Source organism: Schistocerca gregaria, chromosome 3 (genome assembly GCF_023897955.1).
Source record: "Schistocerca gregaria isolate iqSchGreg1 chromosome 3, iqSchGreg1.2, whole genome shotgun sequence".
Classification (NCBI taxonomy): Eukaryota; Metazoa; Arthropoda; class Insecta; order Orthoptera; family Acrididae; genus Schistocerca; species Schistocerca gregaria.
Window position 1 is genome coordinate 540,585,662 of NC_064922.1, and position 24,274 is coordinate 540,609,935.

A 24,274-nucleotide genomic window follows, 5' to 3' on the forward strand; every position below is an offset into this window, starting at 1 on the left:
GGCAGCGAAACTTGGTAGATATTCTAAAGCGTTAATGAAGAGTCGATTTACACTCAAAAAAAATTATTTCCAATTATGGCCATCAGGTGCAAATCTGGCGCTGTGAACGCGAGAAAGACGTATTGAAATGTTTCCATATATAATATATGAGGAACGGGACGTGGGCACAAAAGGTCAAACAAGTGAGAAAGGCATAATGTTGATTTTATTATGGACCAACACTTACTCAATTTGTTCAGTATGAGCCCCAGAGAGGTCTACAAGATGCTGTACAGCGCCAGTTTTGCACCTGATACCCAGAATTGGAACTAATTTTTTTCCAACTTAAATACGCGTCAGCATATCTGCAAAGTTTCGCTGCAATGCGATAATTACGGTTCACACTAAACTTCCGTGAGGAACTTAATACCAATTGTAGCCATCCGGTACCCAGACCAAGCTAAATATCTGTAATAGCACTGCAGGAAATGCTCTTGATAACTATAAGTGTAGTGTAGTATTGCTTTCATCATAAACTTGCGCTTGCGGTGTCCCTGCAGTTCCAACCAAAGAAGACGAAGAGAATAGTGAAGGGATGCTGATTTCAGAAAGAAGAAGTCTGTATTTATTGGAAAACGTTTATTAAACAACAAATTTCAATATACAGAATGGTCCTTGGATATTCCATACCCTAAACTCAAAAGGCATCCAGAATGTTCACCACGCGCTTGCCAGCGCAGAGAAGCTCCGAAGTAGTACCTACAGCGACACGCTAAAGTCTTTGGTGCGTTAACATTGTCGATTACTTTGTTACTAGACTAAAATAGTACTGTAGCAGAAAGTGTCTGAGGACCTACATAATGAGAAACATTGAAGCTAGTTACGTTAAATAAATACGCTCTTTGTATAGGGTGCATCTCATGCACGGAGAGAGGTGACGTCTGTCGACCCGGCAGGCAGCGAGAGTGCAGTGTGGCGTCAGTGCGCCTTGACGGCGGCGGAGCGTCTGACGCGGGGCTGCATGCGGACCTTGAATCCCTCGGCGCGCTTCAGGATGATGTCGGCCGTCAGCTTGAAGTCCTTCTCTGTCAGGTCTGAGTACACGCGGTAGTTGCGCAGGATCGTCGACAGGATGATCTTCAGCTTCAGCATGGCGTACTTGCGACCTGTAACAACACACAAGAACACTCCGTTAATTCAAGGGGAAAGCGCTGTTGGTACGACAGATTCATGCATTAGGGTAACACAAGGAATTTAGTCGTAATCAGACAGTAATGAATTTTAGGAGATAGTGAATGAGTGCTCTTTGAAGGCAGTAAAACTAAACACTTCGGTTACAAAATTGATACATTCCAAGAACAAATTCCTCAAATACGTACAATCGTCACAGACATGTAAATAAAAGGCACGTGCTCATTGTCAAGAACTGTAGCAAAATCGTTCTATACGTCAGGTGTGACACCATCTGCAGAATCTGATGTAACTTACGCGAAATTCAACACTGCAGTACACATCGGCTATTGCGTGTGCTGCACCGTGCGTTAGACACCTGTCACTCGTTGGAAAGAGTGACAAGTGAGTCCAAGAGAAGAATTCTTAGTTAGGGCACTCATAATGTTGCGTGGCAGTTTATCCCCAAGCTGTCATGCAACCTACTTTACAATGTAATATGCACGTCCCAATATTCAGTAACTGGTTCTTTGAAGCTGCACCATAGCTGCAGACAATATTCAACGATGCCAATGGTTGCCCAGCTCATTACTTCTTTTCTTGTCCTTCATAATAGTGTTATTTCGTGCAGCTTTTCTTAGCTGGCTCGTGCCACATGGAAGTTTACAGTAAAGACCTAGAGGAACACAGACATGTCTAGAGCTGAAAGCAACCCTAATGTCAGGTGGAAGACAGAGAATTCGCTAAGTCCCATCTCCACACAGCAGGAGCCTTAATGACGGACTGTGAGCCGGAAAACTACTTTGTGTGAGACAACAGAAGAAATTCTTCTTCGAAAGATGAAATCGAAGCCAGATGTAGCCCTCCGAATGGGAGAGTGTGGAACCTGCTGTTTTCCAGCTGCAACGCCATGAAAGAGTGTTGATTTGAAATCCTAGTCAACAGAAACAATGATTGGTTCACAGTAATTATTTCTCTAAAGGAGAGACTTTCTCACACATGTGTATGTGCAAGCATTTCGATTGGCTAGGGTTAGACTCTCTCATGAAGTGTACAGATTTTCTGTGTTCCTCCCCACGCCAGACCATTATTGGTTAGTCACTGCAAAATCGGCAAGAATAGGACTTTGTTAAACTTATTTATAAAATTATTGGTCAGAACTTGGAACGTTTGCCTCAGTTGCTAGGCGTGATTTCTATGCTGACAGAAACGACCTAGTTTTGAGGAGTTAAGTCATTCAATAGTTCGTTCAAATGGCTCTAAGCGCTATGGGACTTAACATCTGAGGTCATCAGTCCCCTAGACTTACAACTACTTAAACCTAACTAACCTAAGGACATCACACACATCCATGCCCGAGGCAGGATTTGAACCTGCGACCGTAGCAGCGTGATTCCGGACTGAAGCGCCTAGAACCGCACGACCACAGCGGCCGGCCTCCAACACTTGCTGCTGGAGGATCAATGAGTGATTTGCTGCGTAGACACCGAAGAGAGTGTCCTTGTTGCCGAGGCATTGTAATGTGGAAACAAGAAGATCAGTAGTTACTTACCAACGCAACTCCTGGGGCCAGCGCTGAACGGGATGAAGGCGTAGTAATGCCTGTCAGCGGTCTTCTCTGGGATGAAGTTGTCAGGATTGAAAACTTCCGGATTGGGATAAATGTCTTCCCGGTGGTGGATCTTGTAGGTGCCCACGACTACGGTGCAGCCGGCGGGCAGCGTTACGTCCATGGAGGCTACAACGAAATAGAGCATAAAATTATTACGGGAAGAGGTACAACGTAAAACGTCTTGAGCAGAAATATACATACTGAATTACTGCTGAACGTTTCAAAGGCTTCGTACTTATTCTGTCGGGATAAGACTGCAAGTTTGCTGGAAGTTAAGTTGCTTAACAATTCATATTTCCATCTGATTGTTTATTTATTCACTGCTGCATTGCCGTGAGGTGTTTCAAAAAGAAAAATTGTTTGGCGCCAGTTGGATCTGCGATATTCTTGTGTCGACTGACAATTATCTTTGCTTCGCAGTAGTTCTAGCGTGCCAAAGAATACTGTTGCAGTAAACTCTAAGCAACAGTAGCAAATACTATTTGTTGCGCGGAAACGAATCGGAAACTAGAAGTAGTCGTCGTCTATCCAAAGTTTCAGCTTTCCTATTTACAGCTGCCAATGAACAACGACGATAAGTGTCGCCGAGGCATGAATTTTAATGTTGGTGGTCCGATTTCGTTTAGAGGTAAGACTGCCTCTGTTTTCACTTAACTGCTCAGTTACGTAAGTCTATAGAAGCTGTTTAGTTAGTAGATATTTTAAATCGATATATGCAACAGGTTGTTTAAATGAATGGTTAATTAGCTATTTACAGATAGGTTTCGCTTGGGATAGCGACTAGTGTGCACAGAACAAGCGAATTGCAAAGACTGACTTTCCGAATGTTTATGAAGGAAATATTTTTTACTAAGATTATGAAATTTTGTGCAGTGATTTTCGTTTTGTTCGTGTGGCTGTAACATATTGGTAAAGAAAAAAGGTAATGCGAGTCACACCGCCACAAAATTTTAAAAGTATTTTGTGATTGCAGACTGTTTATTATAACAACGGTCATTGTGTGCGACGTAACATAAAACTCGTCTCCTAAGCCTATATTTATCTGCTGGGCTTTGTAAAACCTCCATCGTCTTGTTTTAAAGCACCCTTATAGTAGAATGACTATAAAAGTATGACTAGCTAGTAGCTGATTCAGTACCCGGCATATAGTTGACGGTGCTTGTGTGGGAGGTAACTGGTATGATTTTTCACTGGAAATAACAGTTCCACAGCAATAAACTTAATTTTTTTTAATTTTCTTTGTTTTCTACTAGTTGTGGTATGACTCGAAGTAGCAGAAGGATATTCTGTACGGTGTATGTAGGGAGAGTTTTAACACATTAATGTACAATTCCTGAAAAGCTACAGTTCAATAAGAAATCTAAAACACGCTACATATATATTTATTTTAGATATGCACAATATTTCTAGATACAGACGTCACGTTAATTAACCGGAAAAAGTATTTTAGCAATCGGAAACTGAACTGTTGAAGCTACAGATATGTCAAGCAGGATTTGTTCCCGTGACAATTTCACTTTCTCCGCGTGGCTTCATCTCACAGTTTACTTAGATATTCAGTTTAAGTGCAGTTGATTTTTCAAGTCCCTGTAGTCACATCATCTGGTCCAAGCGTTCCTAAAAATTCATGTGATTTATCTCGTACGTTCTTACAGTTCTGAAGTTATGAGACAATTTTGGTCCATAACAATAAGACCATTTCTTTTCTTCTTCTTCTTTTCTATAGCGCGATCCAGTGTGCACTTCCTTGGTTGGTTCCCGCCGGAATATTCTGTCGAACGTCATATCGGATTGAGACTGTCCAACCGATGCTCCTTGGGACGCCCACGGACCGTAATGAAGGACTGTTTTGCCATTGAGTTTTCCTTACGACTGGCTGTGTGTTCATACTACTTTGGCATGTTTCCCGCAATTAGGTAGTAATTTCTATGCCTTGGGGTAACCAGTGAACGGCGCAAAATTTTCATTTTCATTCCAAGCAGCGGTTGGACCAATAATGATGGTTATTGTATGGAAGCGCGCCGAAAACTACAGACGGTCGACATCTATTAGAAGTTTAAACTTAAGTATGTGAACTATTGCTGAAAAAGTTGTGTTGTCTCTGTATAGGTTGTCGACATGAGAAAAATTGCACTTTCATCAATGTTAATACCTTGTTCTTTGGATTAAATGGACACTGCTTCCTCCCGCCCCCCCCCCCCCCTCCTCCTCCCGTGAAGAATACTAACGTATCAAAAAATACCATACAAACTGAACGTGGACGGCTTGAAAGCGACAACAGAGGAGGTCGACATTTGTGATCTCAGATCGATGCATAACGACATGATTAAGTGCTGAAGATAAATTTGAAGGCCGAAGTCACCATACACTCGCCACGATCTACGCGCAAGGTCTTAGGTTTCCCTCGTTCGAAAACTAGTCGTTAAACCGGAACACAGCGGTTTGCGACAGCCTTCCGAACCTGTTTGGAAACTGGAGTTTGTAACACAGAAAAGTAACGAAAATGCGTGTGCTGGTCTGTGAAATATAAACTCAGTACTTATCCAGATACTGGCAGTTGAATTATAAAAGGCGCATCATTCATTTCGATGATCTTGTTGCGGCCGATACCTTCATTCAGTCGGACGCTATTATGAACCAGCACAAAAGGCAGAACAACCATCAGCCGATGCTTCCTTTTTGCATAACTCTAAACAAGTAAGAAAAACTAACTCAGGGAATACGTCCCCAAATCAATTTAGCAGGAGTTATTCTCAATTAACGAGGTGAAATTGCAATATTATAGATTTGTAGATCTTAACCCTCAAGTTTTCTTTCAACTCTAGAAATCCAAACTCAATTTTTTTGCTACTAGTGATCAACATGATTAGAAATTGCTATGACAAGAAGTCTGTTTTTAATGACTTTGCTACGTTTAATGCATTGGAGTACATTACAGTTGTAAGTATGAGTTTCGGCTTATAAATCTAGTTTCATGTCTTTGGCTGTAGCTGAAGTTGGAGGTAAGCTCATCAATAACACTTCGATACGCTATTTAAGTCATGATCTTGAGAGTCCATAATGCGTACCATGGTGTATTAACACATGTGGAATTATATAATTATTGTGGATTAAGTAGACGAAGATGACAGTACACAGTAGTCGAACACTCACATGTCTGGAAACTTCACTCATTTTGATAGACATACCACTCGTCAATCTAGACGACGTATTCCAAATCGTGTTGAGTTCCAACGTTCCGATCTAGTGTGACTTCAGATGGACTTTTATAGTTAACTCTGCTCTTCTGTAGATTGTTTTTGATAAATTCTCTGTGTTACATGGTTCACTCAAATGCTGTGCATTTTGCTGTCAGGTTGTCCCCACTGCTTTTTTACCACATCGCAGAAAGCATCAAAGTAGCTTTAAATCTGACATAAGAACAAAATTCTAGACAAAATTTTCCGCGTGTACATTCATGAGGGTAAAGGTACTCTGTTGTCTTTTTTCATTTATTCGTAATTGAAGAGCAAAGATGTATTGTCTGTTAAAGTAACCCCAGAAAATCATTCATATGTAAGGAAAAATGCAGGGCGATCAATAAGGAGCTAAAATGGAAGAGTACGGTTTATGTGAAGTACTGAAGGTCAAGACAAAGACAATCTGCCAAAGGATACACTACGAAATTCGTTTACGTGATGGCTTGATATCGTAGGTAGACGGTAGAAATTCTCACATCACAACAGACTAGTTAATCAAGTAAGTAAAAATAACATTTAGACAGCAAAATATAAATTATCAAATAAACTGGTCTTGTTTCTGTTGCTAACTACATCTGGAAAGACGTCACAGTTGTGAAAAGAAAGCTTAATCATTAAAACTAATAAACTGTTTTACTTCCTTTTCATCAGTTGACATTTAATTCAAGCTACTCTCTAAGTATCTGAAGGGATCCCCGTTAATAGTACTTGACACATTTAATCTGTCGACCATGTTAAACGCAGGAAAATAACAATATTAGATAGATACTAATATTTTTTGCTTTCTGAAAACAGAAGTGAACAGTCACACAACGAAACTGCTACTGCAGAATTCGAATAATAAAACACTGAATGCAACTACAACTTCCTTATTCGGAATTTTGGTTTAATTTCCCTAGCCATTTCTAGATTAGAGATTTGGGAGTCTGTGACTGTAGCTTGATCTTGTATCGATTCAGGTCACTTATTGGCCCGCATAGAAGACTTCTGAATCTTCATGTAGGAACGCTAATTTCAGTTATGATTTGTTTGAATGAGGTAATTAATTTGCATACTCATTTCTCTTGTACAAATGCAACTAAAGTGACGAAATTTGTTATTCGATGCAGGTGTCGTAAGTCAATAAACTACTTTATGGCCGTAAATTAATATAAAAGTGAACTTTGCGTGTGTATGAGGGTTGTGTGTGTGTGTGTGTGTGTGTGTGTGTGTGTGTGTGTGTGTGTGTGCATGTGTGTGTGTGACAGATAGTTTAGAAGTTATTCCGCGTCGAAGTAGACTTTTGTGCAAATATTTACCGAGTTTGAGTTCTTCGTGGAGCTGTCTAGCTATGACAGGCACTGGTGGGAACATGCGAAGCGTCTCCAGGATGCAGCGCTCGAGGTACTTCATTTCCAGAGTGTCCTGGAATGTGGCCGGCCTGTCTGAGTCCCCGAAGATCTCATCCAGCTCCTGGATCACTTTGTCCTGAAACACGTACATTTTCTCGTTTTCTGTTGATTTTTGCGGTGAAGTCAGTAACACTGCACACAAATTGTAAAATATACAAGCTTTATGAAGCTATAGATTTTCATTCTGAATTACTATGTTATTCTGATAGGCCTCATACATTTGTCGTTATTGTTCGTAGTAGTTTGCACAAGACAGGAAGAGATGAGAATTTCAGAAGAGGTGGGAACGAGAAATAGAAAGAGAAAGAGAGAGAGAGAGAGAGAGAGAGAGGGAATGTGTATGAAGAGAAGCATGAGGAGGATGAGTGCGAAAGTATTAGTTTGCCAGAGGAAGCTGTTGCGAGATTACTGGTCAGAAACGTTTAGATAAAGAGTGGAAACAAGACGAAAGTCATTATTTTGAGTTATATCAAGCAGGTCAAGTTGTATTGAAAGATCACATTTCAGTGGTCTGGGAATAAGTAGCTTATAATCTTCTGATAGTGGAATCAACGGACAGTTCATTTTTGTCTGCATAGTGGCTGCAGTTACATTTCGCTTTAAAATAGAAGAATTAATACTTGGCACTTTCATAGTATCCGTAGCTGTCAATGACTAGTAAAGGATGGTGTAAAAACAGAAAACATTCTAGTTGAGTTTTCCTTAACATATGTACTACAGTTGTTTGACAAGAGAAGCAATCTTGTATGAAAAAAAAGAGCACAACACTAGAGCAATGCTAGAACTTCCCGAATCAGGACAAACAAGACCTCTGTTGAGTTACTTTACCTGAATGTCTTGATGAATGCCCATCATCGATAGGAAGAAACTACTGCCAGCAGCTGTGGTGTCGTGTCCCTGCAACATCGAGAAGGTAATGTAACATAACGAATGTCGTGATTTTCATGTTTCGAACACTCAAATGCATGATCTGCCTACACGCTCACCTCAAACATGATGGTGTCCACTTCCTCTTTAATTTCTTCATCAGTCAGCACTACTCCATTCTGGGCGCTTTCGATCATCAGGTCCAAGAAGGCCAACCTCTTCTTTTGACCTGGAAATAAACAGTAAATGATATGGAACATTGGGTGGAAGGTAAGCGTTTGCGCGTAGACATTAAATTATATGTGAACCCAGCATGTTAGAAATTAATGCGTCTTGATATTTTTAGAATATTCATGACATAATAGACCGAGATTTAAGAAGGGAGGAGTTTGTTGCTAAATAATTTATTGCCAGTCTATTTATTTTATTTTGAAATGTGCTAACCTTAAAACTTTGGGAAATTCTGATTGCCACAAGGAAAGTCATGAGTAACTTATATCAAATATTGTAACACAAAGAAAATATTTCTTTGTATGGGACTTAAACACGACTTCATAATAAAATAAAATAGAGTCTATAAGAAATAGAAGTAGGGTGAAAATCGGACATGACGTTGGATAGACAAGTATTCACTTGCTGTGATTTAAGAAAAGTAGGAGAATCCTTAATCAAACTTAAATCTTTCCCGTATTTTCATTGTCGATTTGCGATTTCTTTGTAGGCTTAAATTTTTTGTTGCTTATAGCTTTTAATTAGAAACATTTGTTTATAAATATTCAAGTCATTTTACTACGCCCAGCAAATTTAACGTGCGGTATCAAAGGCATCTTTCTGGAGCACACCCGACATGCCGCGTGCCATTACAGCTACGTGGAGGTAGCATTTTAAACCTTCCTCCAGCGAGGTGGGTGAGCTCGCTTTTCCATAGCTCTCTGTCGCCGATGGGAGAGACGTCACGCATACAGGCCGCTAGACGACGCTAAACTGACATGACGTCACTGTGTGCGACCCTGCTTGACCAGTGCAGCTATTTAAGCAGCCACACTCAAAGTTCCCCCCGCCCTCCCCCCCCCCCCCCCCCCAAATTCACTGTATCAACATTTGTGCAGTGAGGGCACATTACTTTGACGTAGCACGATTCAATTAAACATTATTAATATTCGGGGACTAGCAGAGCGTATCAGTACTCACGACTGTTGGTTTTTATCAAGTACATTACTCTCATTGTCATTGCATATACCTCAGCACCACAGAAGAACCTGCAGTACTTCGGAGTTAGATACATAGCAATTATTAAATGTGACAATTCTAAATAAACTTACAAATGTTTTATAGATGTCATATAGTGCGACTGGCCACGTCCACTACCGACACGTGAGACACAGCACATATGTGCAGCAGTAACATGTTAGTCTCACTTCTGTAATTATGGGTCATCTTTGCTCAGCCAGAATGAAAATCAAAATGCCACTGACCTCTCCTCTGATGCAAGAAATTGGGTCCCATATATCGCGAAATCGTTGAACGTGTATTATTAACATACTGCATGAACGAGACAGTTTGCATTTGATTAATTTTAATGCAAACAAATGGAGTGATATCTAACATGTTTGGAACAAGTCTAAATATCTTCTTTATATCAAATATGAACGCCTGCACACGTCCATAACGGTATCCTCCCTCTTTCAGTTTACCAAGTAGCTCACTACGGTCATAATATCGCCTTTTCACTAATACGAGGGCGTGCTGAAAAGTAATGGCTCCGTATTTTTTATGAGATGATTCTTAAAGCCTTTTAAATAAATTAAACGTTACAAATATTCTACATCTTTATTCATCATATCCATATATTTGTTTCTCAACATAGTCGCACTGGCGACGAACAAATTTCTCCCAACGAAACATCAGTTTGTTGATACTATCACTGCAGAATGTTTGACTTTGTTGACAGAGACACAACCTCACCTCTGCTTGCATCGCTTCGTCACTATCAAACTGAACTCCTTGAGGGCTTTCTTTAAGTTTATGGAAACAGATGAAAATCGACTGGACCCAAGTTGGGACGGTATAGAGGATGGTCGGTGATAGCGAATCCGAGACGTCGGATTGTCGCAGGGCTCGTGGGTAGTCTGGTATTGCCGTACTGAAGGAGAGGATGCTATGTGTGTTACAGCACGCTGTTTCTCATGCATCTACGCAGTTACGTTACACATACTGCAATTCGGAGCCCTCTGGCGACAGAGGTGTGCAAATATCCAGACATCAACAGTAAAGAAGTATATTGTTAATTATGTGTGTCTTATTTAAATAACATTTGTTTCACTTAATATCGTTTGTTTTCACATGAAAGATTCGGAGATATTACCTTTTCAGCATGCCTTCGTAAATGGGGCTATTCCTGTCTACCACGTGCGGTTCCTTTGGAATGATAATCATTTGCGTATCAAAAAATGTACCAAATTGACGACTGCTGAGCGTCGTCTTCATGATGGTGCACTTTTATGTACAGCACGCACACAGGTGAAAAAAGCCGTCGGATACCTCTTAAAATCGTGTCGGACCTCCTTTGCCCGGCCTAGTGCAGAAATCTACGTGGTGTGGACTCAGCAATTCGTTGGAAGTCCCCTGCAGGAAGACTGAGCCACGCTGCCCCTATAGCTGCCCATAGCTGCCAAAGGGTTGACAATGCTGGATTTTGTACAAAAACTGACCTGTCGATATGTCCGATAAATGTTCGATGGGATTCATGCATGGCCAAATCATTCACTCGAATTGTACGGAATGTTCTTCAAACCAATGGAGAACTATTGTGGCCCGGTGACATGGACACTCTCATCCATAAAAATTACATCGTTGTTTGCTGCAAAAGGTCTCCAAGCAGCCGAACGCAACAACTTGCAGTCAATGATCGGTTCAGTTGGACCAGAGGACCTAGTCCATTCCATATAAACACAACCCTTTCATTATGGAGCCACCACGAACTTCCACAGTGCCTTGTTGACAACTTAGGTCCATGGTTTCTTGCGGTCTGTGCCAAAATCGAACCTCACCAGTAGCTCTTAATAACTGAAATCAGGATTCATTTGACCAGGCCATGATTTTCCAGTCATGGTCGAACCGATATGGTCACGTGCCCAGGAAAGGCGCTGCAGGCGATGTCTAATGTTAGCAAAGGCACTGGCGACGATCGTCTGCTGTCATAGCCCATTAACGCCCAATTTTGCCCCACTGTCCTTACGGATATTTTCGTCGTACGTCCCACAGTGATTTCTGGCGTTATTTGACGCTGTCTCAGCCGTGACAATTCTACGCGAACGCCGCTGTTCTCGGTCGTTAAATGAAGGCCGTCGGCAAGTACAATGGCCATGATCAGAGGTAATTTGGTATTCTCAGTCCACTCTGACACTGTGGATCTGGGACTACTGAATTCCGTAACGATTTCTGAACTGGAATTTACCTACGTCTAGCTCCAACTATCATTCCACGTTCAGAGCCTGCTAATTTCCGTCGTGCGGCCATTATCACGCCGGAAACCTTTTCATATGGATCACCAGGGTACAAATGACTGCTTTGCAAATGCACTGCACCATCTGTATTCGTGCACAACGCTGTCCTCTGACTCCCGTCACCTCAGTGTTTATGGCCAACGCACATTCCTGTGCATCTCCACTACAGTCTCCTATTGAAACACTAGGAATTTAGACATCGTGGATCTCCCGAGTACCCGAACAAAATAAGCGATAGCAAGCGCGCTGTTCTTATAATTCTTCTAATAAGTAATTTTTCTGTACTAGATGTGCAAGAACTGCTTTTCTGTCATCGCTGCGCTTCATATCGCTTCACAAGGCTCGCTCTTATGTTTGATCCATATAATCGAGTGGCTGCGCCTCTGTAGCTGAGTGATGAGTGGAGCTGATTGCCATGGAAGGGGCCCAGGTTCGATTGCCAACCGGAGATGTTATCTGCTCGGGGACTGGGCGCTGTGCATCGTTTCGTCATCGACATGGAAGTTGCCTATTCATGGAAAAAGACTTGCCCCGGCGGCCGAACAACCTCTGATGGTGTCTCCCGGCCAATAATATCGTTTTGATTCCCCTCTTTTGGGATTTAGCGTAGTCGAATCCCAACGGAACAGAGTCGTGCTGAGATGGGCCGCGGAACGCAGCTCGGGCGGCCACGTGCCGGGCAGCACGAGCCGCGCGCATCTGTACGCGGCTGCTGTAGGCTGACATCACGCCGCCTGGCGACCACGCGTGCCCGCTGCTCGCTGCTCGCCAGCCACTGCTTACCGACGTCGTTCTCGTCCTGCTCGTCGAGGTCGTCTCGCAGCCCCTTGTTGGCGGAGAGCGCCGCCGCCGCCGCCGTGTCCGTCTGCTCGGATGCGATGTACCGCTTGGCGCCGCCGCCCTTCTGGAACTCCTCCTTCTTCTTCTTCAGCACCTGAAGCCCAACACGCCAAAATATAAACACCACTCTGCCGCATATGCAGCCTCTTAACAAATCTGAACGAAGCAGCTACCAGCTACTAGAGATTTTTGTCTTTGTTTTCTCTTACAACTCATTATGCCGCTAATCAGCGCCGGATTACGAATCGAATACATATCTAAACCAGTGTATGCTTTCAAGTCAATTATTTCCCAGCGATCACGTTCTTCATTCTCGAATTGAGTATCAGATAATGTACACAAATGAATCGCATCGTGTTTCAGATTGCGGTGTCTTACAGGGCCAAACGAAATCACATGCACTCTACGGAAAAAAAATCGACGCACCACGGAGCAATTGTCCGAATATCATGGAAATGTACAGACAAATAACTGATTACAATTTCAGAACTATTAGATGACTTATTCAAGAGAAAGAGCTTCACAAACTGAGGAAGTGAATGACTCGTTGGTCCTTCTCTGGCCCTTATGCAACAAGTTATTGGCCTTGGCACTGATTGATGGAGTTGCTGGATGTCCAGAGTGGTATCATCAGAAATTCAATTCAACTAGCGCGTTACATCGTAAAAACCCCGAGCTGGTTGGAGGATCCTGCCCATAATCCTCCAAATGTTCTCAATTGGGAAGAGATACGGCGACCTTGTTGGACAAAGTAGGGCTTGGCTAGCACCAAGACAAGCAGTAGAAACTCTCGCTCTCTGCAGACGGGTATACATAACTCCAGGACGTCCTGCTATGAAAAGAAATGGCACCACCGACCATCACTCCTGGCAGCCATATGGAGGGCGATATTCAGGTTGGTATCCCAGCGCTGTCTGGGGGATCTCCAGTCACGTCTTCGGCTGGACTCTCATTGAGAGTGACTCTTCAGGAGACACACTTCGAACAGAGCCCCGTTGACGAGCGAAGACGTGTCCAGAGGCGCCTCAGACATACGACCCGACAACCAGGAGTCACGGTCTGTTTCATAACCCTTCATGGCAAGTTAACCTGGGCTTACATTTCAGCAAGGTAATGCCCACCCGCAGACGGTGAGAGTTTTTACTGCTCCTCTTCGTGCTTGCCAAACTCTACCTTGACCAGGACATCACCTGACCTATACTCAACTGAGAACGTTTGGAGCATTATGGGCAGCTCCTTCCAACCAACTCCAGATTTTGACAGTCTAACGCGCCAGTTAAATAGCATTTGGCCCGACATCACTCGGAGGACACCAAACAACTCTATCAAGCTCTTCCAAGCAGAATAACTGCTTGCATAAGGTCCATAGGTGGAGCTACGCGTTATTGACTTGCTAAATTAGTGAAGTTATTTCTCTTAAATGAATCTCTCATTTTTTCTGCAATTGTAATAATCAGTTTGTCTTACTTGTACATCACATTTACTGATTAAGTTCCATTCGGATAAGCTCTTTGCGGTACGTTCTTTTTTGTGTCACAAAGTGTTTTTCATTTCGTCTTCGTCGACTGGCGTCTTGAGTTTATAATCCCATACAGAGGTGGTTCGTGTAGGCCTCTTCTGAAATTGTGATAACACTCGACACTACCTCACCGAACAGTCCATGATATATGCACACAGTCCAAGAGACATAAGGACCATTATAAGAGCCAGATGACACTTGACAGCCGCGTGGTATTAGCCGAGCGGTCTAGGACGCTGCAGTCATGGACTGCGCAGCTGATCCCGGCGGAGGTTCGAGTCCTTCCTCGGGCATGGGTGTGTGTGTGTGTTTGTCCTTAGGATAATTTAGGTTAAGTAGAGTGTAAGCTTAGGGACTGATGACCTTAGCAGTTAAGTCCCATAAGATTTCACACACATCTGAACATTTTTGACATTGACAATAGCCGACGAGTACACGGACGATGGCCTGGGAGTTAACTTGGCTGACGTGCCTGGAAGCCCGAGAAGATTTTTGTCTTATCTCCGCAAGACGAAGCATTCGTAAACTACAATTATAAGAGAAGTAATTTGTGTTGACGGTATTAAATAGCTGTACTTATTTTTATTTTGACAGTCATTTCTGTCACCATCTGACCACATTAGGTCATAAATTATGTATTTAACTGTGCATTCAGCAATTGCAATGTGTGTTTAAAATCCTGAAATATGCCGTTTTTATATAAGTTGTGATATTACTGATCATGTACTTCTATCTTCGAACTTACACTGTGATAGCTTGCTCTGGAAAACGAAAGCAGTTTCATCACAAGTTATACCAAACTTAAAGATTTTAATTAAATACTGTAGTTGAGGAATACACAATTAAATACACTTTTATGCCTGAGGATGGTCCGGTTGTAACCCAAATTGATTTGCAAAATTTCTTTGTATTGCAAAATGCAATTCCTAACGGTTATAACAAGTTTATTATTTTTACTTACATCAGAATGTAATTGTAAACATTTATAGATTTATTTCGGAACAGCGTTTCTTACTCGGTGCACTTTCGGCCGCTTTGGTAGACTTATCCTGAAATTTTTTTGCATGTTTTAATCATATAAAATCAACATCTTCTGTCACTTATCTACTTACACGTTAACAACTAAATGACGACGTGTTCTGTTGGTTTTGAAAGGCGTTAGTCAATCAGCCTCTCATATAATTCTGTGGTTTTGCTTTATGAAATGCGGGAGAGTATCTTTTCTCTGCCTACATTTGTTCAAATTTTCCGCACTAAAGAAGAAGATCACGTTAAGAAGCTAACTTGTGTGTTGTTATTCTCCGTTTAACCATAGCTGATAGAACAAGTTGTACCCGTAACCACCTGTCCCTAACAAGGATAATAGCTCGTTTGAATGAATGTGGGTGTATGCAAGTAAACGAATTCAAATGGAAGTCCTTGGTTTAGCTTTTCAATAAGAGCCTGAGAAGACAACTGAATGTGATCTTGGAAGTCAGTTCTGGTGACGACAGACTGTCGCAATCTATGTTGCCATAGGTGACTGCGCCTTTCGAATCTAAGCATAGTGACGCCAACTTCAAAATTTCGGACGTTGACCAGAATGGAAAATTTTTGGCCGAAAGAAACAGGCGTTGTCTCTCCTGTCTTCTGATTGGAGGAGATGCCTGTTCTTACTAGTAAAATCAACTTGGTGGTTTGTCAGTGCGCCTCCTAAAAGTTTGTTCACACTATGTACTCTAGGCGAGGCAGTTTAAATTTTGACAGAACTTACTGGGACGCAGAGGAGCCGTGTAACAGAATCAATATCTGCCCCTTGTTGCCTCTGCACACGCGTGAACAGTGGTTTTTGGATGGGAGTTAGTTCGAATTTGAGTTAGCATTACCTAAACGACCATACTCAGTCGTGGGGAGCACAAGTGACTTCTGTGTCATTTTAGGTAAGTTCATATGGGATCATTAACTTTCATTATTCTTGTCACTGTGAGTCACGAGCCGGATTTGACGATTCGTTCCTTAATTGAAAGCGGTGAACTTTGCTTTCGATTATTCGATGAGTTTAAATAGTTGTGTGTGAGAAACTGGCACGACCATGTTGCATTTCCATAGCCCACAAATCCTTGATGACTAATAACGACCGGTATCTTCTCATGAAGAACCATAGGATTAGTATTTCTATTTGTGTTACATGTAAATACAGTTTTTTAAGCACGCTTCATATGTTAAATGTTCATTGTGCAGCTACTTAGTTGGTTAAAATTCGCCACAACGTGCACACTTACACGCTTGCCTTGTCCTATAATACCTAACTTCAGGCACCCTGTGAGATAAAACTACTTCAGATATTTAGTAAAGTGCAAACCTTTCTCGAATGTTTTCAGTCCACTAGTCACAATTCCATTGCACAGCTTTCTCCTAGGGTCTAAGGCTAATAATTACTCTTCATTAAATTTCAGACGATTTGACACTTAGTGTCAGATAGAAAATGTTAAACGTGGTACTTGTGCAACAGATAGCTATCCGTGGTATAAGATGAAAGCCAGCCCCACCGCGAAATTAAACAGGTGGGACTATTATTTCTTGCAACTTTCCCATTCGCCAAGCAAGCGTCCCTTCCTTCACTTTACAACAATTCATTGCTTATAAGGTTCCGTATAATTTGTGATACAAAAACTTAAGCACCAGTGCAAATTTTTGTCTGTGACAACCACTGCCCTGGTAAATTCTGAAATAAAATTTCGCTTAACAGTAAAAAGCTTTTCATAGATGAAAAGCAGAAAATACTGCTTCGGCAATACGATATTGTCAGCTTAAGGCCCCAGACTGATATGTAAGTTAAATTACGGAATGTCAGTTTACAGGAGAAGTTATAGCACTCGTAAAATTCCATTCTTCCAGGAGGAAGCCCATACTCTATGAGAGACGGTTTAGATTGGTAGCGAAGTGTTTTGTACATCTGAAAATTATTCACAAAAATAAGAAACAACGCTATTTACCTCGAAGGGTTCCATTAATGCTATTGATAAGATGCAAATAAGTGGAAATAGCTAAAGGTGTTGCTTGTTACGGAGACATCACGTGCTTCTAACATCATCATCGCAGAGGCCAATCAGCAGCAACGCATTTTGTATGCTCATCTGACTTAATGGTCAACGACCTACTGTTTACGGGTAACAGAATGTATCTACCGAAGAAGCACGAGGACAGTTTCAGGAAATTACCCAACTAGATTTACAACTGAATGCAATACTTCATCGAAGCTTTGCAAATCATAGAACAATCGTGATGAAATGACACCACCAAATTTGCACACCAAATTGTGCTTCCAATATTTGGTTATTGATACATTTCCCATCAGAATAAAATCCATACTCGATAGTTTATGGAAAGATGATCTGCGTGTAGCTCGAGTAGGCAGAGTTCAGTTTGCTGCGGAAATGAGACGCATCATTTTCCACTTTTTGACCACGGATATCACATACGTATTAGGAGCTTCACTAAATGATTATCAATGGCAAAGAGCGACGTATCGTATTCACTGTCCAAAGCATAGACAGAAGCATACAGTCTAGTGCTTATTACAAGAACTACGTGAACTGTATGCAGCAAGAAAACGAGACAGCTGCTAGCTCACAAGGGATACTCATGGACACTCGTTTTGGATCTGAGAGGGCAAGAAACCCGTGACTTGCTTAAATTAGTCGCGGTACCACTTGTTACATGAATTATTCATATTAAGATAGGGTGCAGACTTCATGGCGTCTGTATGAAGAAATCACAGTGGAGACTGCGGAAGACGGTGTAAAAGTACGCTTCATTGCCTCACTTCTGTTAACGGATCATCCTAGACAGGTCTGACATTGGTGCTCATTATGATAAATGTTTAGGAGAATATGTTTATATTTGAGTGCAGTTTACGTGCCATCAGATGGTAAGTTAATGCGGTGCTGCGTCTCAGGACAGTTGCCTGTATCGACGTCTGATTACCCATATGACTGTTTAATATGATTCTATGTTTTATGCTTGCCACGGATTATGTAAAATACTCACCTTCTTTGTAAGTCCGTGAATGACGTCCAGGAGCTTGACCTGTTCCGTGCCGTATCTCGTCAGGTTGAACAGCCAGTCGGGACGGAGCCACAGCTTGGTATGGCGCAGGTGGAGGATGTCGCACATTCTGAAATGGAGAAACGCATAGTGTGTGCAGTGTGTATGCGACAGTCGATTGCGCAACGATCAGTGCAAGACGTGGCACTTTTGTTTGTATGTATCAGAAAGACGAGATGTGGCACGTTTGAGTTATGATGTTACATTCTGAGGGCCTAGAGATACTGTTACTGAGTCTTTCAAATTCTTGCGTACTCCGTAAATATGCCTTATTTTCTAATTGTTAGAGTGTTCCAAAAGGAGTCTCTTCATTATTACGTAGACACTGAGGCACTGTGTAACAAATGGGCTGTTGCTGAAAAGCAATGACAAATATAACGGCTACTTTAAATTTTGAAATGTAGTGAGAATCAATTTGGAAGCGTTGACTGTTGTAGTTTGCTACTACAACATTAAGCGCTGTGACAGAATGTAACAAACGAGCCACTGTAATATTAGCTTTTGAAGCATTACACGTTATTTGATCAGGGTTATATCGCTCAATACGTCTTTGCCCTGTAATTTTAGTGAGATAATCTCTTTAGCAGTCTTACAGCTGGAAATGACCCAATAGTTAATTGTAAATTTACTACGAATTAAAGAGTCCTCGTGATAATGCTCTTCGGATGCCATATGACGTCGTGGAGAATGGAGAAATGGGAGGGGGAGGATAATTTGAGAATTCGTTCAGGAGTGTTTGGTAGGGTATCAGCAGCTATGGCACTTATACACCAGTCTACTGCGAGCTGCAGCTGGACCTAATAATGATGTAACTGATGATCAAGCACAGCTGATCCAGATAAGAGGGGGGGGGGGGGGTGATGATGTCAGTTCGGTGTTGTGGAATATAGCTGCGGCAGCTGCAGCTGTGAGGCTATTTGTTGCGTTCTCGCGCACCATGTCAATATGCGGTATTGAGTTTGAATTAAAGGACTTTATAACCTTATCACTCCCTTGCTAAATTTCATCTTCGGACTTTCTGTTGGGATAAATGAGTACAGAGAAACAAAGCACGCAACGAGAAAGGATTCAACCGTTTGGCTACCTGACACAAGCCCATTTTCTGACTGATTGTTGTGGTAACTTTCCTGTGAATAATTAGCTGTCAATTATTTTGCTATTCTCAGATACAGAGCCCATATAACAGAACACGATCCATCACCGTTCAGACCGTCATGATCACGTAAGATGTTGACATTTAAGCAGTCGTTTTAAAGAAACAGTAGCAGAACATATTGTGAACAACACTGTAACAAAATTGTACATCTTGCCGAGTGTCGTTGGTTGGCTCACGTAGTTTTTCTTTAGGTTCTCTGCTCATATGGACGACTTTACTGCTGCTAGGACGCGATGAGTAGTTGGTGATCTATCGGTAATATTAAGAAAAAGAAGCAGTTTCCCTAAATGAGTCAGCAATCATTGTTGATTTTTGCGGATTATGACGTCTAGATCGCTTAATATACTTCGTTATGTGTAACTACGTTTCGGTTACTGTCATAATTAGATCTTCATTAAGTTTAAATGAAAATAAGGCTGACGAGTGTTAATTGCAAATTACCATGCGGAACTTAGAACTTAGTGTCATACGCTACAAAAACTTTACTTAAGTGAGTAGTTGTTTGTAATGTATTATTGCAGAGACATTATATATCTAATACAACTAATTCGACATCGGAAACCATCCATTTGTGGCCACCTGTTCCTTGTATCTGACCACTCTACAAACATCATTGAATACGCTCTGGAAGTCCGTCAGCAGAGTTAATATATTTTCTTTTATCGAACGAGGGATCTGTAGAGTAATTCTAGTGCAACATGTATTCATTTTCAGTCGTTATTAATTCTAGTCTCGGGAACGAAACTGGATCGTGACAACTGCCGGAAAAATACTTACTTCATCACAGCCATAGCGTACTCGTATCCGCTCTTATCTTGTGTCGATTTGGTCACTCCCATAGCGGTTTCTGTAAGAAATGGACAAGCAACGAGCATTCACTATCTGCCTTCACTTCCGACCATTCACTTCCATTATTAAATACCTAAAGCTAACCATCTACAAGACATGCATAGTAGGACGGCGAAGCTTCGATGCCATGAGAGGACTCACCGAGCAAGATTTCGACGGTACACTCGCTCATGTAGTCGTGGACATCAAAAGTCTTGGTGCCTTCCTTGCGCAGCTTGTTGACAACATCGCGGCTGTTAGCGTTGAATAAGTCGATGAATGACTTTAACACATTCAAGTGGAAAGTGGGTGCGATCAGCTTGCGGTGTGACCTCCACTTCTGACCTGAAAAGTGGAATTATGATGTAATTAACAAGCGACGTGGTTGAAGATATTGTGCCAGTTTATTATAAAGAAATGCACTGAACCCGACTTTGTCTTCAAATCAACTTGAATATCATGGTAATCAAAACTTTTTTGTCACGAGAAGTCCTGAAACGATTTTAGAGTCGTAACGTCCCCTATTACTGTGAGATACACTGATCTGACGTCACGTGGTAAAAACGGATAGGAAATACATATGATTTACCTGAGCTGATTAAAAGGCCTTCTCCCAGCCAAGGCTTAAAGAAACGGTACTCTGTAGACTTGTCAATATACACGTTGCTGCTCAGGATCAGCTGCAACACACGAATAAAGGAGATTTGTTAATGACATTCTTCATTCAAAACTACTGGATAAATTCTAATATCAGAAGATTGGAAAGCTAAAATTGGAGACTACTTCAATAAAATAAGTGTCATTATTTGAGTTTGAAACCCATTTTCTTAATGAAAAGAGATAAACAAGCCAAGGAAATTTCCCATAATTAATTATGAGGCGCCTATTAGTTGCATCTGTCGGAGTCAGGCAATACAAGTAGAAACTTTTTTCAGCGTTTCACAACATGTAAAACTAAAAAAGCTACATAAAATCCTTCTATTATGCTTGACAATTCTGTTGCAAAACTATTAAGTGAAATATACTGTTTTGGCCCAAGATACTGGTAACTTATATTCAACAATGCTGGAAGGTAGGATTACGTTTACTTATCATCGTTGTTTCTATTAAGTGCCAATAATCCAGGACTGCGGCTAATACGATCTTGGATAAATTTAAATATAACAAATTCGTTAAGCATTTATCATTATTGTTGTCAGTTTAAAATAAATCGTTCCTGAATCTTTTGCATTCCGGAGATTACTGTAACGCATTTACCTGCGACAACGACGCAAGATAAAATGTGATGAACATTTCAGATGATTCAGCATTGTGAAATGCTAGAAAATGTGAATGAATGTATGACAAAGTTTCTCACACACGTAGCCGCAGTACAGACGTTGCTTACTGTTCACAAGCCTTCGTCTCCCTCTACAGTATTTACCGCCCACAATTCCCTCCATTACCATATTGGCAATTCCTTTCTGCCTATCGATCTACCGATCACTGCTTTGAGCCAAGTTGTGCCATAAACATCTTATTACCCTAATTCGATTCTGTACCTCCTTAGTTATTCGATCTACCCTCCGGCCATCCATTGATAGGTTTTCCGTGATTTCTCTAAATCGCTTAAGGCAAATGCGGGAACGGTTCCTTTGAAAGGATACCCGTTTATCTTCCCAATCCTTCTCTGATATGAGCTTGTGCTCCGTCACTAATGACGTCGCTGTCGTCAGGACGTCAAACTCTAACCTTCCGCTCTTCCTTTTCAATCTACCCATCTAATCTCCAGCTCTCATACACCGAGGTGACAAAAGACATGGGATAAAGATGTACACATATATAAATGATGGTAGTATCGCGTACACGAGGTATAAAAGGGCAGTGCATTGGCGGAGCTGTGATATCTACTCAGCACATTTCCTATGTGCTTATTGCCGTACGCGAAACGATAGTTGGAGCTAGACGCATGTGACATTCCATTTAGGAAATCGTTAGCGAATTCAATAGTCAGAGATCCTCAACATCTAGGGTATGCTGAGAATACAAAATATCAGGCCCTCTCACAACGGACGACACAGTGGCCGATAGCCTTCACTTAACGAGCGAGAGAAGTAATATTTGTCAGAGCTAGCAGATGAGCAACAATGCGTGAAGAAACCGCAGAAATCAATGCCCGACGTACGACGAATGTATCCGTTAGGATAGTGAGGCTAAATACGGCATTAACGGGCTATGGCAGCAAATGACGGAAGCCAGTGCCTTTGCTAGCAGCACGACATCGCCTGCAGCGCCTCTCCTGGGCTCGTGACCGTATCGGTTGGTCCCTAGACGTCTGGAAGACCATGGCCTGTTCCAACGATTCCCGATTTCGGTTGGTAAGAGCTGATGGTTGGGCTCGAGTGTGGCGCAGACCTCACGAAGCCATAGACTCAAGTTCTCAACAAGGCACTGTGCAAGCTGGTGGTGTCTCCGTAATGGTGTCTCCGTAATGGTGTGTTTATAGGGAATGGACTGGGCGCTCTAGTCCACCGATCGTTGACCGGGAATGTATATGTTCGGCCTCCTTGAGACCATCTGCAGTCATACTTGGACTTCACGTTCTCAAACAACGATGTCATTCACCGGGCCAAACTGTACCCGATTGGTTTGAAGAACATTCTAGACAATTCGAGCGGATTGTTTCGTCACCCACACTGACCGATATGAATCTCATCGAACATTTATGGAACGTAATAAAGAGGTGAGTTCCTGCACAAAATCCTGCACCGACAGCACTTTCGCAATTATGGGTGGCTATAGAGGCAGCGTGACTGAGTATTCCTGCAGGGGCTTCCAATGAATTGTTGAGTCCACACCACGTAGAGTTACTGCACTACGCCGGTCAAAGGAGCTCCGACACGATTTTAAGAGGTATCCCTTGGCTTTTGTCACTGCAGTGTTTGTGGCAGGACAATTCAAAAGCTCGCAATCTCGTCTGGTCTCAAGTGCTCATCATTCATATTTCATTTCAGTACACGCCTACATTCCAGACAAATACCTTCCGAAAAGACTTCCCACCACTTAAATTTACGTTCGATGTTAACTGATTTCTCTTTTTTCAGAAACGCTGTCTTTGCTGTTGTCATTCTACATTTAACATTCCCTCTGCTTCAACTGTCACCAGTAATTTTTTTTGCCCAAATAGTGATACTAATCTTCTGCTTTTCTGATCTAATTCCCCTAGCATTGTCTGATTTTATTCGACCTCATTCCAACAGTTTTAGGTTTGTTGAGGTGGATTTTATAACCTCTTCTCAGGGTAATGTGTACAGAGCGTTTACTTTCAGTTTTTTGTTACTGTAGTTTTTTGATTATGTATGTACAATGAAGAATAAAAGAGTTGCAGGAATTATGATATGGACTATCAGTGAAGCAGATTCTCACAATACGCAGGCGCGACTGCTTCAACAGGTCACCAGGAGAAGACTTTACTGAATCTTGGAAACCCTGATCATGGAGCTTTCACTCTGGAACACGTATCGAAAATAAAAGTCTAACAAACCAAAACAGAGTAGACCGACTTTCACTTATAGATATCTAGTCTTCACTGTATCTGTGCGCCAACTAAAATTATTATGAGTTCTTAATAAAGAGAAAGAAAATTACTATCCGCCCCACCATCTAGGGCCTTTGGGCCTCTGACAGATTACAATGCCATCAGCAAAAGTTTTTGTTTCTCCTCTTTGAAATTTAGTCTCTTTTACAGTTTCTCCTTGGTTTCTATAGCTACTTGTTCAATTTACGGAATGAATAACAAGGGGGATAGGCTACATCCCTATCTCACTCCCTTCTCAACTGTTGCTTCCCTTTCATGTCCTTCGATTCTTACAACCGAGGGTTTGTTTCTGAATAAACTGTAGATAAATTTTCACTCCTCTTATTCAAAGAGTGTACTCCAGTCAAAGGAAACACAAGATTTGACGACTATTCTGTGAAGATGAAAGATTTTGTTATTGTGGATTAATGTCTGTTGTTGCGACAGCCAGAAGGAATAAACTGAAAAGGCCGTATAAATCGGCAGGTAGCTGCTGGGCAGCAAACCTTGGGTTGAAAGCGCGAA

General features: G+C 41.8%; 1 protein-coding gene across 1 annotated transcript in view; it reads right to left on the reverse strand.

The window, feature by feature from the left end:
• Positions 1-603: 603 nt before the first annotated feature.
• Positions 604-24,274, reverse strand: part of LOC126354206 (cytochrome P450 4g15) — a 44,539-nt gene continuing 20,868 nt past the window's right edge. The window contains exons 3-12 of the mRNA XM_050003664.1: positions 20,783-20,873; positions 20,356-20,538; positions 20,143-20,212; positions 18,153-18,279; positions 12,548-12,698; positions 8,378-8,487; positions 8,220-8,288; positions 7,299-7,467; positions 2,702-2,887; positions 604-1,145 (exon numbers count right to left, since the gene is read on the reverse strand). Of these exons, the coding sequence (XP_049859621.1) occupies positions 958-1,145; positions 2,702-2,887; positions 7,299-7,467; positions 8,220-8,288; positions 8,378-8,487; positions 12,548-12,698; positions 18,153-18,279; positions 20,143-20,212; positions 20,356-20,538; positions 20,783-20,873 (1,344 nt within the window). The 3' untranslated portion in view covers positions 604-957. The remainder of the gene's footprint in view (positions 1,146-2,701; positions 2,888-7,298; positions 7,468-8,219; positions 8,289-8,377; positions 8,488-12,547; positions 12,699-18,152; positions 18,280-20,142; positions 20,213-20,355; positions 20,539-20,782; positions 20,874-24,274) is intronic.